This window comes from Capricornis sumatraensis, chromosome 2 (assembly GCF_032405125.1).
Source record: "Capricornis sumatraensis isolate serow.1 chromosome 2, serow.2, whole genome shotgun sequence".
NCBI classification, from domain to species: domain Eukaryota; kingdom Metazoa; phylum Chordata; class Mammalia; order Artiodactyla; family Bovidae; genus Capricornis; species Capricornis sumatraensis.
This window is the reverse complement of record NC_091070.1, coordinates 50,618,933-50,637,942: the sequence shown is the minus strand read 5'-3', so window position 1 is coordinate 50,637,942 and position 19,010 is coordinate 50,618,933. Positions and strand designations below refer to the sequence as shown.

The 19,010-nt window shown below is 38.6% G+C and overlaps 1 protein-coding gene across 2 annotated transcripts in view; it reads right to left on the bottom strand.

Annotated features, from left to right (window-relative positions):
• AQP9 (aquaporin 9) overlaps positions 1 to 9,913 on the bottom strand; it is a 51,135-nt gene extending 41,222 nt beyond the window's left edge. For both annotated transcript variants that reach the window (XM_068963813.1, XM_068963814.1), the window contains exon 1: positions 9,616 to 9,913. In XM_068963813.1, the coding sequence (XP_068819914.1) occupies positions 9,616 to 9,726 (111 nt within the window). In that variant the 5' untranslated portion in view covers positions 9,727 to 9,913. The remainder of the gene's footprint in view (positions 1 to 9,615) is intronic.
• Between the last annotated feature and the right edge of the window lie 9,097 nt (positions 9,914 to 19,010).

The window sequence follows — 19,010 nt, the reverse complement described above, 5'->3', positions numbered from 1 at the left end:
ATAGGGAATTAATGAAACAGCAGATTTGAGAGCACTACACAAAATTCATCATGGAGAGGTTTAGATGGATTTGTGAAAGTGGTTGGGAGAGGTAATGAAAAAAGTGAGAGCATCAAGCATATATACAAGTATAATAGAAATTCTGAAAGAAAAAAATAGAGTCTGGAGGAGAGAAAAGATAATAAGGCTGAGAATTTTCCAGCATTGGTGAAAATTCCAAATCTTAAAATTGAAGATGAACAATGAATCCTGGGCACTACAAAAAAAAAATAAATTCATTCCTAGTCATATTATAGTAAAGTTTCAGGAAAAGGGGGAAATTTGTAATAGTAGTCAGAGAAATGCAGATTATTAAGGACAAAAATTAGACCAATAATAGACTTGTCAATAGCAATAATAAAGATACTGAGATGATACCTGCAAATTGCTAAACAAAACCAACCATCAACCTAAAACTTATCAGCTAATTTATCATTGAAGCTTCAGGGTGAAATAAAGACATAGTCAGACAAACAAAGACTACCCTTCCTGAAAAATTTCTTTAAGAAACCTTTTTTTTTTTTTTACTGCACAAAGAAGCCAGCATCTGAAAGAAAATAAAGGGTGAATGCAGTAATGATTAACAAATAAACTGGTAATTGATAGTAAATTCAAATAAGTATTCACTATTCAAAACACTAATATTAAGCACAATGAGTATAATATTAGATAATAATGTCATAAGATGGAGTAGTTGATTACAATTAGGCTTTTACAACATTTTTGTGTTGTTCAGAAGGAAAGATGTTAATTCATTTCAAAGTTTGTTAGTGCAATAATACATTTTTTAAAATGTAAGGATAAGTACTTAAACAATAGAAAGAGTAAGCAGAGGAGAAAAGGGAGAAATAAAGAAAACTGATGGGAAAATCAATTCAATGGGATAATGTAAGAAATGTCAAAGCAGAAGCTAAGTGGAAAACATAGAAACCACATTAAAAATTAAAGAACAAAATGCATATATATGTATGATTGAGTCATTTTGCTGCATAGCAGAGATTAGAACATTATAAATCAAAATACTTCAATAAAAAATAAATGAAAATTAAAGGGTATCACCACAGGTACAGCAGAGATTTTTAAAAGCTGGAAGCCAATACTATGAAAAATTATTTCAAAATTACTGCTTTCACTATATAAATTTTGAAAATATTAAAAAAAATTTAAAACTACAGTTGAAAACAGGAATGAAGCACAGTTCTCTGGAAAAAAATAAATTGCCAAAATAGAATTAATAACAAAATGTAAATGAAACATAGCTTTAGAGAAATCTACTTTCAAACATCTCTCTTTCTTTTTCATTTCACATGCTAAGTAATCTTTAATGAACTGGCAATCCTCATTTTATACAAAGTGTTCCATAAAACAAAAAGTGGGAAAAAATTCCAATATATTTCATGAAGTTAATACGCTGCTGGTAATAAAAGTAGACAGGACAATATAATAATTGAAATTATAGTCCAGATCCTTAATGAAACGTTACAAACTAAATGCTGTGATTAGATGGGAATTAATCTCAGGAATGTAAGGATGATTTAACACTAAAAATATTTATCAATGTAATTTTCTTTATCAACAGATAAGAACAGAAACCCATGTGGTTATCTCAATAGATGTAGAAATGTATAATTCAACAATTGTTCCTAATCAGAGTTTTAGTATATGAGAAAGAGATAGGAATTTCCTTTCTCACATCAAGAATGTCTACCCAAAACCAAGGGAAACTATTGTTTAATGGTAAAATATAAGAAGCAGATTTTTAAAAGTTGGGGATAGAACAAGAATGACACAATTATAACTTCTAGTAACATTGAACAAGAAGTTCTGATTATAATAATAAGAAGAAATTAAATATTTAAGGACTAAAAAGAAAGAAAATTAAAAGCTCCCATATTCTCAGAGAAAAAGGTATTATCTATGTCAGTACAGTCCAATAGAACATTTTTCAATGAGTGAAAAGTTCTATTATTATATCTCTGCTGTCTGATATGGTAGTCAATAGTCATATAAGGTTCTTGAGCACATAAAATAGAACTAGGAAGGGTGGAAACTAAATTTCTTATTTTATTTAAGATTCATTTTAATTTAAGTAGCCACATATGGGTAGTGGCACTCAAATTTGACAGCTTTGAACTATACAGAATATCTAAGACAATCTTAGACTTATTTGAATTAATAAGAGAATGACCGAGTTTGCTGAATACAAAATCAGTATATAACACTCAGTATTGTTTCTAAACACTAGTAATAACCAATTAGAAAATATCATTTAAAAGGTACTATTCACAGTAGTGATCATAACCAGAAGATAGCTAGAACTATATCAAACAAAAATAAATGTATGACTAATACCAAGTAAATTATAAAACTTTAGAAAGAAATATGAAAGCAGACCTATGAATGAAGAATTATTTATGGGTGAGCAGATTCACTATTTCAAAATGTCAGTTCTGTCCAGAATACTGTAAACTCAGTGCAATTCCAGTCAAAATCTCTACAGGGTATGTATGGAACTACAGATCCTAAAATTCATGTGGAGGACTAAAAGGCTAAAAATAGCTAAGACAATATTGAAAAAATAACAAGGAAGAAAAATACCAGATAACAAAAATTATTTAGAAAGCAATCATAACAGAAATAGGTGGCAGTGGTATGGGTTTGGACAGAGAGATCAATGGAACTAAATAAAGTCTAGATATACACCACGTTTATGTGGGAACTGGTATATAATAGAGATGGCATTACAAGCAGTAGAGTCAAAATGGTACTGCAACAATTGGTGATCCTTCCAAATAGAGACACCTACTCTACATTCTACCCCAAAATAAATTCTACACAGGGAACTATACTCAGTATTTTATAAAAATCTATAATGGAAAAGAATCGGAAAAATTATATATATATATGTATATAACTGAATCACTGTACTGAAACTAGCACAACATTGTAAATCAACTATACTTCAATAATTTTTTTTAATTCGAATAATTCAAGCACCTAAATGTGAAAAGCAAAATACTAAGCTGTAATTAAAACACAAAATATTTTTCAAGTCTGGTTTTAAATATCAGTATCCTATAACCAATAAGAAAAAGTAGAAAAACAAAGAAAAAATATGCAGAGGATATGAAGAAGCAATTTCCAGAGGAGAAAAATCTCAAAGTTTAGTAAACGTGAGAAGATCAACTGCACTAGAAGTTCATTAAAATTTCTAGTGAACTTTTATTTCCTGTATATCAAATAGACAAAAATAGAAAGTTGAAGCATATCAAGAGTTGACGAGTATATGGAAATGGGAATTCTTATATTACTGCCTATAGTAAAAGTCTGAAACCACTTCGGAGAGCAATGTTAAAATACACGTAAAGGTGAAGATCGACACACCCAAGGCCAAAAAACCCACTTCTAAAAGAGGAACTCGTGTACTAGGAGGCCTGAACAGGATGTCTTTAACAGCAGAGTTGGTAGCAGTGACATGCTGCAAACAACGTTAACAGTTCATGACGCGAATGGATATCCATACTCGCTGTCTGGCACAACAGTTAAAATGAATCACCCACGTCAACATGGCCCCAAATAGATAAATCTCAAAAAATGTCTTCGAGGGAAAAAAATCTCAAATGGTAGAAGGGATAAAAACTATGAAGCCACACATATAAGTTTATGAAACATCCAAAATAGTAACATAGATTGTCATGGGAGGCAATAGTAAAGTGCAAAAGCATGTGTAAGAAGGAAGAGAACCCAGAGAGGTCTGATTCTAAATCCAGCTCCACCACGCGTTTGCCTGTGAGCAAGGTGTTCCATATACTAAGCCTTCATTTCCCCACCTGTAAAATAAGAACGGTTTCCTTATCTCACTAGATTTTTCCAGGATTAAAGTGAGTGTTAATGCCCTTCGGCATCCTTTGACTTCATTGCATAAACTCTATCTGGAGTGAGAGAATCTTCCACTTCAGGCCCCTCTGCACCCGCGTTGAAGGCACAGGGCAAGAGCCCACAGAAGACCTCATGGCTGACTCTTCCACACTTAGAACCCTGGGCTTTCTTAAAGTGACAGAGCACCCACATGCAGAAGTACAGATTCAGAAAAGGCAGAGTACTAGACATATGCTGTAAATAAACAAAAGAAGCAGATAGCGTTGGCGGTGGATCTTCTTTCCCATGTTCTGCTGTGGTAGAAAGAGCATTGGACAGAATTCTGTGAGCGAGCCCATGGGTCTGTTTCCTCATCGGAAAGACACGGGGATCAGACAACAGAGACAACTGCATCCCAGGGTAAGGGCCTATGGATGAGGCTCCTTCCACGGCTCTGGGTAACAAGCCATCCAAGATCAACAGAGGCTCCCGGCTTATTGGCCCGCACATTGACAGCTCTAGCTCTGTGGGGTCCACAGTCCTGGAGGTTGTAGGCCTGGAGTAGGGCGCAGCTTTGCAAAGCTACAAGCTTGAACCAAGCAGAGAGGAGACAGGACAGGGGCATTTCCAGCCAGAGAGGAAGACAGAAGATTTATGAAGTCCCTTAAGGGCCCCTTCCTTTTAGTTCCTTTGTTCTAAGCCACAGATTGGTCTCACAGAGGAGGATCTAGAAAATAGAAATATTAGGGGAAGAACAGAGTGCCATGCACGGCCAACATGTTCATCAGAGCCATGAAGAGATGGCTGAACCACCTTAGAGTTCTGATGTTACAGGGGGGTGAGTGTGATTGTAGGTGGTCAGCCTGGGTGCTCAGTTGCTAAGTCATATCTGACTCTGTGTGACCCCATGGACTGTAGCCCACCAGGCTCCTCTGTCCATGGGATTCTCCAGGCAGGAATACTGGAGTGGGTTGCCGTTTAAGAAGTCTAAAAACTTCATGCTAATAGACCTATGAAATGTTCATGTCATGGTCATGTCTGTCCTATATAATAGTCTTTTGACACTCTACTGTCTAATGTATTTTAGGCTATAAAATTGACAAAGTTCTCTTGGACTTCCACATGAAAGGTGTTAATTCTCACTGAATACTGGTATTGAGTTGGCCAACAATTTCACTTAAGTTTTTGTGAGATATAATAGAAAAACCCAGACGAAATTTTTGGCCAAACAAATATATTAGGAATGACTGAAGTCAAGATATTAAGCCTAGCTCTTATGTTCTTGGGCTGGGTGACCTTGGGTGAACCTCTTGATTGTGTTACATCTGTTTTCCCATCTGGCAAAATGGAGTTCATCATATTTCTCTTTCTCTCTCTCCTTCCCTCCCTCTCCCCCTCCTCTCCATGGAGAGTTACAAAAAATAAGCAACAGCCCAGATGAAAAAACACTCCATGCCTCTTAGAGAAAAAGCAGAGTGGAAACCCAAGGCCCAGTATGTGTAGAAGACAGGACAACTGGGCTCCATGCTGATTCCTAGGACCTATACTTGCATCAGCCTGTGCCTTAGCTTCCCACCAACAAGAAGGGCAAAGGACATCCACCCTTACTCTTACCTCACAGTTGTCCTACCAGTCTCTAGGAACTCCAGATAATGTAGCAGGCCAGGATTGCCCTAAATTACACCCTGCAAAGTGGCCTTAGTTTAAGAACTGGCTAATTTTAAGAACTTTCCTATTTCACACTGAATGCTAACCCTATATTCTTTAGTTTCAACAGCTTCCTAATATGGACCAGACCTATTCCAAGATCTGAGCACACTTTGTAATAATCATTTGAGAGCCCTATAATTTCTGTAACCAGCCTCTGCCCTTTCTGTTTCCCTTCAGGGCACAGATCAAAGGTATTACTTTTAGCAAAAGTGCTTGCATTATTTCATTCTTAGATAGGCTAAAAAGTAGATGTCTAATGGACAGGCTTGACGGGGTGAGGAAAAAAATGTAGGGTCTTTCCCAATATACAAGTAGGTGCCATCCACTTCTAAGTCCAGCCCTGGAAGGATGTCCTTCCACCATAAGGGGAAATATGGCTGCTGGCTGGGCTGTTCACCTTAGCATCTCCAATAGGATGGGCTCTGTATCAAAGAATCCTGGAATGTTTGGAGAGAGAGGAGGGTACACAGAATAGTGAGGAGTGAACATAGATCCTGTGAGAAATAATGAGAGATCTTGGGAAGTTCAGCCTCCTAAAAGAATTATTAATTCAATACACATTGATGGGCTTCTTTTATATATGGGCAGAGTTCTGTAGTCAATTCTAGGGAAAGGTATGAGCACGATGCCCAGGAGGGGACAAAGCAGCTACTTTTAAATACTACAAAGATTCTCAAGTAAGAGCAGAAGGATCAAGGGGAAAGGGAGCTAACATGTAATGAGCTTCCTGTGTCAGGAATTTTACATGTAGTGTATATTTAATGTGCAACCTGAAACCCACACGTCATGGGCCCACATGCAGGGGGCTGAGAAGACTGTTATCTGCCTTCACCTTTACACCCTTCCACCTGAATTGAGTAGTTTTTTCTTCTTGGTGGCCCAACTAACAATCTGGTCTCATCAGGTGCTCATCAATTAAACACATATACACACAGTGTTAACTCAAGGCTCCAGTCTATGGAAATATTAAAGCAGAATCTGATTTACTATCTATCAAGGACACTACCAAAGGAATTCCAGCAATGGGTAGAAGTATGCGGAAAGCGTAGGCTTTATAATTAGAAAGAACCCCAGTTCACTGCAAAACCCACTGGTTTGGGGCAGTTACTTCATCTCTTTGAGCCCTCATTTCTCCAACTGTTTACAAGTGATAAATGTAGGTAAAGAAGCTAACAAACAGTAGATGCTTATTACTTACACCCTATATTTGCAGCTCAGTGCTTCTAAGCCTCTTCTCTGTGATAGGAAAGATGCATTGCAACCTGTCTTCCTCACACCAGTAAAGGCAAAAAGGCCTGCCTATCCCAACGTCTGGACTTCCCTGGTGACTCAGCAGTAAAGAATCCGCCTGTAATGTAGACGATGCAGGTTTGATCCCTGGGTTGGGAAGATCCCCTGGAGAAGGAAATGGCAACCTACTCCAGTATTCTTTCTGGGAAAATCCCATGGAGAGAGGAGCTTCGTGGGCTACAGTCCATGGGGTCACAAGAGTCGGACACTACTTAGTGACTAAATCCCCACCACCATCCATCCCAATGTCTAAAAGGCCAAATTAGAGCTAATTTTTTTAGGTTATGACTTAATTATTTTAATATACAGAGAATTTTTCATGGAGCTTCTCTTCCCTTAATGCTAATAGTAGCCCTTATCAGTCATTTATACCACAGTGTGAATGAGCTTGAGATGCTTCCCTTAAGAGCACTTTTCAAGATTGGGGTGAAAATGGCATCAGACTCCCAGTGTCTGGGTGAAAATTATCTTTACAAATAAAGTGAGTCCTTCATATACACTCTGCCAGTTTTTAGTGCTCCCTTTGCTCCATGCCTTATCAACATGCAAACTTTTTACTAGAGAAAGTAAGACAAAATGCACGTTTTCTAATAAAGCAGAAATAATTACTTTGGATAACCTTTGAGCAAGACCATGTAGATTTATTAAAAACTAAAATTTTAATTCACATGTATATTGAAAAAATACATTTTTGCAGAATTTCCTTGTTTATACATTCCCACAAGCCTCAACAAAATTGATTATTATAATCAGAAAGATTTCATCAGGGTTCATTTTAGAACAGTATAAATAGAAATCAAACATTTCAAGAAATGATTGGCTTTAGCCAGAAGATACAAAATTTAATTTTTCAGCATACAGTGTCAAGATATTATTTCTATAGCTGCCACCTTGAATTGTAGGGGAAGAAACATTACTATTTGTATGAGCAGAAGAGTGAATAGCTAAATTTCACTTTCATTTACTCAATTAGACAGGATGAGATTATGAAATAGATTCTTATGAAGAAATAAAGAGGGTTTTAACTTTTTTTTGGTTACAAAATACACAGATGTTTAGCTCACTTCCTCCTCTATTTTATTTGCAGAGCACTTAGACTTGTAACTGAATTTACTTCACTTCTCTGTATCACAGGTCACCCTGAGGATAAAGTTAAGCTGGGATAACCACCACTCTTCCCTTTGGGAACAAATTGTCAAGGAACATAACCACAGGATTTCTGACTCCCTGAGGGCAATGTTTCAGTAAAGAGTGACTAGAATCAGAAGAATCTTGAACTTTTATTTTCTCTCTTTTTTCCTTCCAACGCCCTTCTCCCCAACACTGCCCTCATCTAACTAAGTCACATAGATGAGAGGGGAGGATGGTCAAGAGGGAGTATAAGAAATTGTCCTAATACCTTGAACATAGTTGAATGAATCATACACAAAGAGGTTTTCAGAAACCAGAAAACATATCGCTCTGTCTCATTTTACACTAGTTCAATTTTTTGAGTCCATATTCATTTCTTAGTCTTGGATTAGTCTCCTGAAATGTTATGTATTTACACAAATCAAAAAATGAGGTGTAATTAGCATATAGCAATATGGTGGTTCAGGTGTATAATATACTAATTCAATATTTGTTTATATAGTAAAATGAGCATCACAATAAGTCTAACTAATTTCTATCTGCATACATAACTATATATTTTTTTCTTATGATGAGAACTTTTAAGATATAATCTTAGCAATTTCCATGTATGTAATATAATACTATTAACTGTAGTCACCATGATGCATATCACCCAAGAACTTTTAGTGTACAAAGTTTATGGATAATCCTCTATAATCTTAAAAATGAAATTATTCATAAATGGAGTAGGGAATCTTTGATCAGATTTTTGTTGTTGTTTTAAAGCGAGTTAAAATCAGTAGCAGCTACTCATGAAAATAATCGCACATTTAACTTTTGCTCACTAATGGTTTGAGCCCAGCTAAAAATTCAGGATACAGAGAATGATGGAACATGCAACAGGATGAAAACCTAGAGCCCATGCCACTTAAGTAAACTTTCCAGACTTTTGTTAATAGCTGTGCTAATCTTCAGGTAAAATCCTCAAAACGTTCTTAGAATACATCCTTCCTTTACATCTGACAATTTTTTTATAACTGTCTAATTTAAACTCTTTAGAGATTAGTTTGAGTTAAACAGAGGAGGAAAATAATAAAATTACAGCTGGACCATTGCACAGTACACTATTTCTACCTAATAAATTAGTGCATTTTTAAATTTAGTAAAAATCAAGTGATCTGACAACACAATTTTTGCCAAGCACTTGTGATAACAAGCTGTCTCTTGGCATCCATATTTATTGATTATTGATAAATCAGCTTAACATTTTTGGGGAAATAAGCAGGGTATAAATCAGTTAAGCAAAGGGAAAATTTTTCTAACAGCTAACTTTAGTCACAAAGTCATTTTAGAGCCCGAGTAAATCTGTAAAATGAAGAAAGTACTTCATGCCCCTCTTCCTCTCTCATCCACTTTTGTGGCTAAATGGAGTGAGTAAGCAGAAACCTAAAATGTTGGCCACTGAGTAGCCAAACAGCCTGGAAGTAACTTGCTGATTGCTGAAAGAAGTGAGTCTAATGACGAACTCAAAACAAAGATAAAAATTTTTATCATGAGCTAGGTTACAATGAGGCATCCTTGGTTCAAAATTCAGGAAATACTCACAATCATTATAAATGTACCCAAGAACTCGGAGAGCGTTTCCCTGGCTAAAGTGTTCTTCAAGACCAATCTCTGCTTCAAGCTTTTTTTCTTTTGTTCCATCTCAGGCTGCATCTTGGGGCTTCTTCAGAGACCGCTCGTTTCACCAACACCTGCTTCTTCTGATCCCGACTTCACTGGCACATAAAAGTTTTTAACAACTGCTCACAGGTTTCTGGTGATGTCTGATTCGGTTATCCAGTCCCAATTAGAACCTGTGGTTTACTCCTCTGGTGGTGAAGTTGTCATTCCGTGGTTGCTGCTGTTTATTTGAAATGGCGAGGTAGAACCTGAAATCCTGAAAACAACCCTTTTTGTGCCTGATGGATTAATCATTACCTTTCTTTTCATGGTACTTTTTTCTCTGTTGGTTTTTTTTTCAAGAGATGAGAAAAGAGATGTATTGGTTGCGTCGTTGCCAAACCACAGTGATGGGCTCCAGTCCAGGAGAGATTTACATGTTGCACAATTGCAAGCTTCTGACTTTTTTTTTTTTTTCTATTTAGAAATGGTTGGTTGAAGTGTAGCTTGAATTGTCAAATCAGGCACATATACATCCAATGTAAACATTCTTCTCTGAAGGCACTTTCATGCACATTATAGAACATGAATAAAATATAGATGTGTTGTTCTGCAAAATTAATCACTCTTTTTCTCTTCCAATAACATTTCAGTGATTTAATTGCAGCTCCCTGATGATGTTGAGAACCACTGCATTTGTTCTAGAGATGAAGAGATTACCGTGTGTGTGCTCAGTGTCTCAGTCACTCTTTGTGACCCCCATGGACTGTAACCCATCAGGCTCTTCTGGAAGAGCACCCAGGAAGAACACCAGAGTGGGTTGCCATTTCCTTCTTCAGGGGCTCTTCTTGATCCAGGAATCCAACCTGCATCTCCTACATTAGCAGGCAGATTCTTCACCACTGAGCCACCTGGGAAGACCTGAAGAAATGAACATACAGGGAGACAATTGCAAGTTTCACATGGCAAGTCTGTAGAACAGAATGGGATCTCCTGTTCGGATCCTGTAGCTGGGATTCATCTACCCAAGATAGCTTGGAATCAAGAATCAGGATGATGGAGAAACCAACTTCTTAAGAAGCATTCTAGTTTGAAAACCAAGTTGCTTTCCTTCATTTACCATGAAATACTTAGGCAAAATCTATAGTAAGTAAACAACAGTAGCTTGAAAGTCTTTACTGCTTAGAGATCACTGAGTCAGAAAGAGCTCAACCTGAGTATATGTCACCCCAATTAAACAAGAAAGGGAGTAAAGATACCTAAACAAGTCTCCTGGGTTATATTTTTTAAGTTTGATGAATAACATCCCTACAGACAGCAAACTGTATTCAAGACTAGCTTCTCATCACATCGAACATTCAAGTCTTGTTTTTCAAAACTAGTTTGAAGAGGTAGAATCCAGTGGTTGTTTCTGAATCCCAAAACAGTCCCATGGAATTAGTACCCATGCTGTGTGCTTCTTCCCAGCTCTGCCACAGAGAAGCCAGCTCTATTTCAGGCCCTCCCCTGTCTTTGCAGGAGGCCCACAGTTATTCCAAGTTAAGGAGGCAGACTGGAAGAGAAGGAAGGGCCCGGAGAAAAGAGCTGCAGATATTTCAAGAACAGAAAACATACCTAGTGTATAATTGAAATCAAGAGTTTAGGTCTAAAGAGATTATAACTTGCCTGAGAACATGCCATTGCCAAAACAGTAATGAAGTATTTGGCTAACTCCTGGTTAAGTTATGGATACCATTGTCTAGAAGAGTTATTTATGACTGCACTATTCCCAAGTACCACTGGATGGACCAGAGAAACAGGACTTTATTGTTGTGTTTACAACTAATACCACACAAGGGTGTTCTTTGCTGTCCTCCCTCACCTAACAAATATTTATGGCGTATTCATTGTGTGCTGTGCCAAGCACTGTACTTAACACAAGCACGTGGAGTTCTTGCCCCTTACAGAGCTCAGAGTCTCATGAGGGAAGCAAGCATAAGTGAAATAATCATACACACAGAAATGTGAAATCACAACAGAGATGTATGCTATGGGGGTAGAGGACATATTTCTATGAGCAAATGTAAGCAGGGAATTTCACCTTGCTAGAGATCTCTGATAGCTTCTTTTAAGGATATCATGTCTGAGCTGAGATCAGAAGGAAGGATAGAGGTTAATCACATGAAGTGGGGAATGTCTTGGGGGGTGAGGATGGGAACAGTATAATGCGTATCCAAGAATGAGAGAAATGACTGGCTCCCAGAGGCAGCAAAGGAGTACAGAGCAAAATGAGCCTAATTCAGGGGACAGACCATACTGAGCCTTGTAAATCATGTTCAAGATAAGAGCAATAATAAGTCACTGAAGTGGTTTAAGCAGGAACAGGACACCATTAGATTTGAGTATTAAAAAAAATTATTTGTTATTTTTGCCAGCACTGGGTTTTTACTGCTACGATTGGGCTTTCTCTAATTGTGGCGAGTGGGGACTCTTTGTTGAGGTGTGGGGTCTTCTCTTTCTGTGGAGCACAGGCTCTAGGCATGTGGGCTCAGTAGTTGCAGCTTGTGGGCTCTAGAATGCAGGCTTAATAGTTGTGGTGCGTGGGCTTAGTTGCTTCATGGCATGTGGAATCTTCCTGGGCCAGGGATTGAACCCATATCTCTTGCACTGGCAGGCAGATTCTTGACCACTGAACCACCAGGGAAGCCCCCAGATTTGAGTTTTTAAAAGATCATCTTAGCTGTGAGTGGAGGGGGGTACTGGAGAGGGCCTAAAAGTGGATATATGTAGACACTGGGGGATATTACAGAATGCCAGGACTAGGTGGTAGCTTAGAACACTTTCTAACACCATACACAAAAATAAACTCAAAATGGATTAAACATCTAAACGTAAGACCAAAAACTATAAAACTCCTAGAGGAGAACATGGGCAAAACACTCTCCAGCATACATCACAACAGGATCCCCTATGACCCACCTCCCAGAATATTGGAAATAAAAGCAAAAATAAACAAATGGGACCTAATTAAACTTAAAAGCTTCCGCACAACAAAGGAAACTATAAGCAAGGTGAAAAGACAGCCTTCAGAATGGGATAAAATAATAGCAAATGAGGCAACTGACAAACAACTAATCTCAAAAATATACAAGCAACTCATGCAGCTCAATTCCAGAAAAATAAATGACCCAATCAAAAAATGGGCCAAAGAACTAAATAGACATTTCTCCAAAGAAGACATACAGATGGCTAACAAACACATGAAAAGATGCTCAACATCACTCATTATCAGAGAAATGCAAATCAAGACCACAGTGTGGTACCATTTCACGCCAGTCAGCATGGCTGCAATCCTAAAGTCTACAAGCAATAAATGCTGGAGAGGGTGTGGAGAAAAGGGAACCCTCTTACACGGTTGGTGGGAATGCAAACTAGTACAGCCGCTATGGAGAACAGTGTGGAGATTCCTTAAAAAACTGGAAATAGAACTGCCTTATGACCCAGCAATCCCACTGCTGGGCATACACACTGAGGAAACCAGAACTGAAAGAGACACATGTACCTCAATGTTCATTGCAGCACTGTTTATAATAGCCAGAACATGGAAGCAACCTAGATGTCCATCAGCTGATGAATGAATAAGAAAGCTATGGTACATATACACAATGGAGTATTACTCAGCCATTAAAGAGAATACATTTGAATCAGTTCTAATGAGGTGGCTGAAACTGGAGCCTATTATACAGAGCGAAGTAAGCCAGAAAAAAAAAAAACACCAATACATTATACTAATGCATATATATGGAATTTAGAAAGATATGCGAGATAGCAAGAGACACAGATATATAGAACAGTCTTTTGGACTCTGGGGGAGAGAGAGAGAGTGGGATGATTTGGGAGAATGGCATTGAAACATGTATAATATCATATATGAAATGAATCACCAGTCCAGGTTCGATGCATGATACTGGATGCTTGGGGCTGGTGCACTGGGACGACCCAGGGGGATGGTATGGGGAGGGAGGAGGGAGGGGGGTTCAGGATGGGGAACACGTGTATGCTTGTGGCAGATTCATGTTGATGTATGGCAAAACCAATACAATATTGTAAAGTAATTAACCTCCAATTAAAATAAATAAATTTATATTTAAAAAAAGAAATGGAAGAGTTCTTTATATCTTAAACTTGGAAGGGCTTTATGGATTGGATATGAAGGATGAGGAAAAGGAACTCAAGTTTAATGGCTATATTCCTGGCTTGTTGGGAAAAGAGGGGCTAAGCACCCAGAGAGGAAATGTTGGAAGAGGACCAGGGCTGCAAGGGAAGGTCATGAATTCTGCTTGTGCAGGTTGAGCCTCAGGGACTCTCTAGTGCTTCTGAGAGGAGATTTCAAGTAGGAAATGGTCTGTATTCAGAAGAAAGGTCTGTGTGTTGATTGAGGTGATAACTGAAGCCTTGAATAAAGATGAGGTTACAGGCTTCCCAGGTGTCACGGTGGCAAAGAATCCCCTGCTAATGCAGGTTTGATCTCTGAATGGAAAAGATTCTGTGGAGAAGGAAATGGCTACTCACTCCAGTACTCTTGCCTGGAGAATCTCATGGACAGAGGAGCCTGGCAGGTAGGCTAGAGTCCACAGGGCCGCAAAGAGCCAGTCACAACTAAGCATGCATGCCATATCTAAAGTAAAATAAAATTGAATACAATTTTTAAAAAAGATAAGATTACCTTAGGAGAGCATTTATTGAAAGCAGAAGTTGAGCTTGTGGTACTAAACATTTCAAATCTTTGTAATTTCTTTCATTTTACCTTCAGAGGACAGTTACCCTTTTCACCTCCATCACCATAAATTCATCCTCAAACCTAATTCACTCACAGTCGCCTTTGCAAAGCACCCTCATGCCAAAGGTCCTGTTGGGTAATGAGGCTGCTTAATTTCTTTCATTTACTCATCCAGAAAAACCTTTTATTATTTACCATACATCACACACAGCATTAAGCAGTAGGGATTCAAAAATAAGGTAGACAGATCTCTACTTTTAAGAATTTATACAGTCTGAGTGACAAATATCTCCAAATGAATACATCATATGGTAAAGCAGAAGCATGTGCAAAATACTAAACCAAAACTCCACTTATCACCACATAGACATCCTAGAGGCTACTGTGCAGCGCCAACACAATGACTCATTCGGCCACCAACAGTCCTAAAATTGTGCATACCTAGACACAGTGCCAGGCTGAACCTTTGGAGCTAGCCTACCTAGCTCTTTAATTTATTTATTTACCTCCGTTTCCTCATCTTTTATTTTTAAAAAAATTTTTATGAGAGTATAGTTGATTTCCAGTTTTGTACCCAGCTCTTCTATTTCCCCCCTTCCTTCTCTGTCCCTCCCTAACCTCAACATTGTCTTCTCTGCTTTTTACTGAGGAAGAGAAACCATCTTTTCCACCACCATGGCATTCAACAAGTTGGTTGTTCTTAAGGAGAACCGTCTCTTACTCCGACCTGACTTCCCCAACCTCTCCTACTTTGGCCAACCGAATCCCCACTCTAGTTCAGAAGCCCCTTTGATGGCCACTGTTGGGGTTGTGACACTATGTCCTCTCAAAGTCTTTCATACCAGACTACATCCCACTGACTAAAACTTCCAGTTCCCACCTTTCACCCACTCTCTTTCACCAATCTGCTTCACATCCTCTTCAGATTACAGTCTGTCAACTCCTCCCTCTCCACCTAGCTCTTACCTCACTATCACCCAGGTTAATGATGCACTGAACCAGTGTCTCTGGTTCCATTGACCCCTTGACTTTCTTCCACACCCACATTGCCAAAGCCCAACTCTGAGTAAATTCAACCATTGATTTCTCTCAAATTCTTTCCTCCCACAATGTTGAATAATGCTGAAAAATTGTATAAAGGTACTGATTGACCCTAAAGATAGCTGTGATCTAGCATCAGCAATGGCCCCATATCTTTAGTTAACCTTTTATAGCAAAGGTTCCAGACTTTAGGATGCTTTCATATCACCCAACTTCAGAAACTATGATTTGGTAGATCTGGGATGGAGCCCAGGAATCTTGCATGTATTCCTGGTAGTTCAGATCCTACACACTATTTCATTCTGCTGCTGCTGCTGCTAAGCTGCTTCAGTCGTGTCCAACTCTGTGCGACCCCATAGATGGCAGCCCACTAGGCTCCCCCGTCCCTGGCATTCTCCAGGCAAGAACACTAGAGTGGGTTGCCATTTCCTTCTCCAATGCATGAAAGTGAAAAGTGAAAGTGAAGTCACTCAGTCGTGTCTGACTCTTCACGACCCCAGGGACTACAGCCTACCAGGCTCCTCCGTCCATGGGATTTTCCAGGCAAGAGATTCCATTCTATGCAGCAGCAATATATCTCTTCCATGCTCCCCCAGTTCCCTGTTCCAATCTTCCCACTCAGCTGATGATCTTTTATCCCAGTCCACTGAGAAAACAAACAGGTTCATTAGCTATAATACTTTTGTACCTCTTCTCTTCAAAAAGTTGCCCTAATTTTATTTATAATGTCCTCCTTTCCTTTCCTTTCCTTTCATTCTAAAGTTAGCTCTGATGCTGGTGTACTGTTCCAGCCCCTCTGAAACCTTCCAGTTAACATTTTCCTCACTCTCTCAATCTCTTTCCCCCATTGGCTTCTTTCCTGGGTCATCAAAAAAGGTTCAGGTCTTAATTCTCCTGCAAAATGTTCCTTCAGAAGTGTTTCACCTTAAATTTCAGTCTTAATCCATTTGGGCTACTATAACAAGATCCCATAGACAGGGTGTTTTAAGCAACAATCATTTATTTCTCACAGTTCTGGAGGCTAGAAGTCTGAGATTAGGATGCGAGTAAGGTTGGGAGAAGACTCTTGAGAGTCCCTTGGACTGCAAGGAGATCCAACCAGTCCATTCTGAAGGAGATCAGCCCTGGGATTTCTTTGGAAGGAATGATGCTAAAGCTGAAACTCCAGTACTTTGGCCACCTCATGCGAAGAGTTGACTCACTGGAAAAGACTCTGATGCTGGGAGGGATTGGGGGCAGGAGGAGAAGAGGACAACAGAGGATGAGATGGCTGGATGGCATCACTGACTTGATGGACGTGAGTCTGAGTGAACTCCAGGAGTTGGTGATGGACAGGGAGGCCTGGCGTGCTGCAATTCATGGGGTCACAAAGAGTCGGACATGACTGAGCGACTGAACTGAACTGAACTGAACTGAACTGAAGGTTGGGAGAGGGTGAGGGTTTCTTTCCTGGTGTAGACAGCTACCTTCTTGTTGCATTCTCACATGACTGAAAGAGAGCTCAGTCTTGATCCTCTTTTAAAGCTACCAATCCCACCATGGAGACTCCACTCCCTTAACTTCATTCAAAACCAATCTCCTCTAATCAAAACACCACATTTGGGAATTAGGGCCTTAACCTAGGAATTTTGGGATGACACAAACATTCAATTCATAGCAACCATTTCATCTGTCTCTTCTGCCTTTTTTCATTTCTAGTGGGAAAATATAACCACTTTACCTTGAGAAAAATAAATCATACTAAATTGAAAAAAATTCAGAAGTACTTAAATTAAAGTAAAAATCTCTCATAATCCCAGCCCTTGTAGTTTATCACTATTAACAGGTTGAAATATACCCCCCTAGAATTTTTCAGTAGATCTATATAAATATTTCTCCCTTTTCCCCTAAAAGTGGGATTATATTATACATACTAGATTAATGTATTTTATATTTTTCTGTCATTTTCTATGCCAATGTATACATAATCTTTTTAATGACTGTATAATATTCAATTATACAAATGTGCCATAATTTAAACAACTTCCTTTCAACAGACAATTAATTGTTGCCACCTCCCCCCACACACATTAAATGAATATCCTTATATATATACTTATCTGTCTGTCTCTTAGAAGAATTGTCTAGAAGTTGAATTACTGGTCCAAGAATATGCATATATAAAGTTTTTAAAAAGTACCTGCTTCTGCAGAACTTACCTGGTGGTCCAGTGGTTGACTCTGCACTTGCTGTGCAGGGGCATGGGTTCAATCTCTGGTCAGGTAGGATCCTACATGCCTTACAGTGAAGCCAAGGGGGAAAATGTGTCTATTTCTCTCATTCTCTTTAATATTAGTTAATGTAAATTCTTTCTAATTCTCTCACTATAGCAGTTAAAAAATAAAATTGTTTTCATATGTATTTATTTGGTTAACTGTGAAGTGGGATAGAACTAACACCCAAAAAGTACTAGAACTAACACCCAAAAAAGATGTCCTTTTCATTATAGGGGACTGGAATGCAAAAGTAGGGAGTCAAGAAACACCTGGAGTAACAGGCAAATTTGGCCTTGGAGTACAGAATGAAGCAGGGCAAAAGCTAATAGAGTTTTGCCAAGAGAATGCACTGGTCATAGCAGACACCCTCTTTCAACAACACAAGAGACAACTCTACACATGGACATCACTAGATGGTCAACAACGAAATCAGATTGATTATATTCTTTGCAGCCAAAGATGGAGAAGCTCTATACAGTCAACAAAAACAATACTGGGAGTTGACTGTGGCTCAGATCATGAACACGTTATTGCCAAATTCAGACTGAAATTGAAGAAAGTAGGGAAAACCACTAGACCATTCAGGTAGGACCAAATCAAATCCCTTATGATTATACAGTGGAAGTGACAAATAGATTCAAGGGATTAGATCTGATAGAAAGAGTGCCTGAAGAACTAAGGACAGAGGTTCGTGACATTGTACAGGAGGCAGGGATCAAGACCATCCCCAAGAAAAAGAAATGAAAAAAGCAAAATGGCTGACTGAGGAGGCCTTATAAATAGCTGTGAAAAAAAGAGAAGCAAAAAGCAAAGTAGAAAAGGAAAGATATACCCATTTGAATGTAGAGTTCCAAAGAATAGCAAGGAGAGATAGATAAGAAAGCTTTCCTCAGTGCAAAGAAATAGAGGGAAACACAGAATGGGAAAGACTACCTTCAAGAAAATTAGAGATACCAAGGGAACATTTCACACAAAGATGGGCACAATAAAGGACAGAAATGGTATGGACCTAACAGAAGCAGAAGATATTAAGAAGAGGTGGCAAGAATACACAGAACTATACAAAAACCATCTTCACGACCCAGATAATCACGATGGTATGATTATGTACCTAGAGCCAGAGATCCTGGAATGCGAAGTCTAGTGGGCCTTAGAAGGCATCACTACGAACACAGCTAGTAGAGGTGATGGAATTCCATTTGAGCCATTTCAAGTCCTAAAAGATGATGCTGTTAAAGTGTTGCACTCAACATGCCAGCAAATTTGGAAAACTCAGCAGTGGC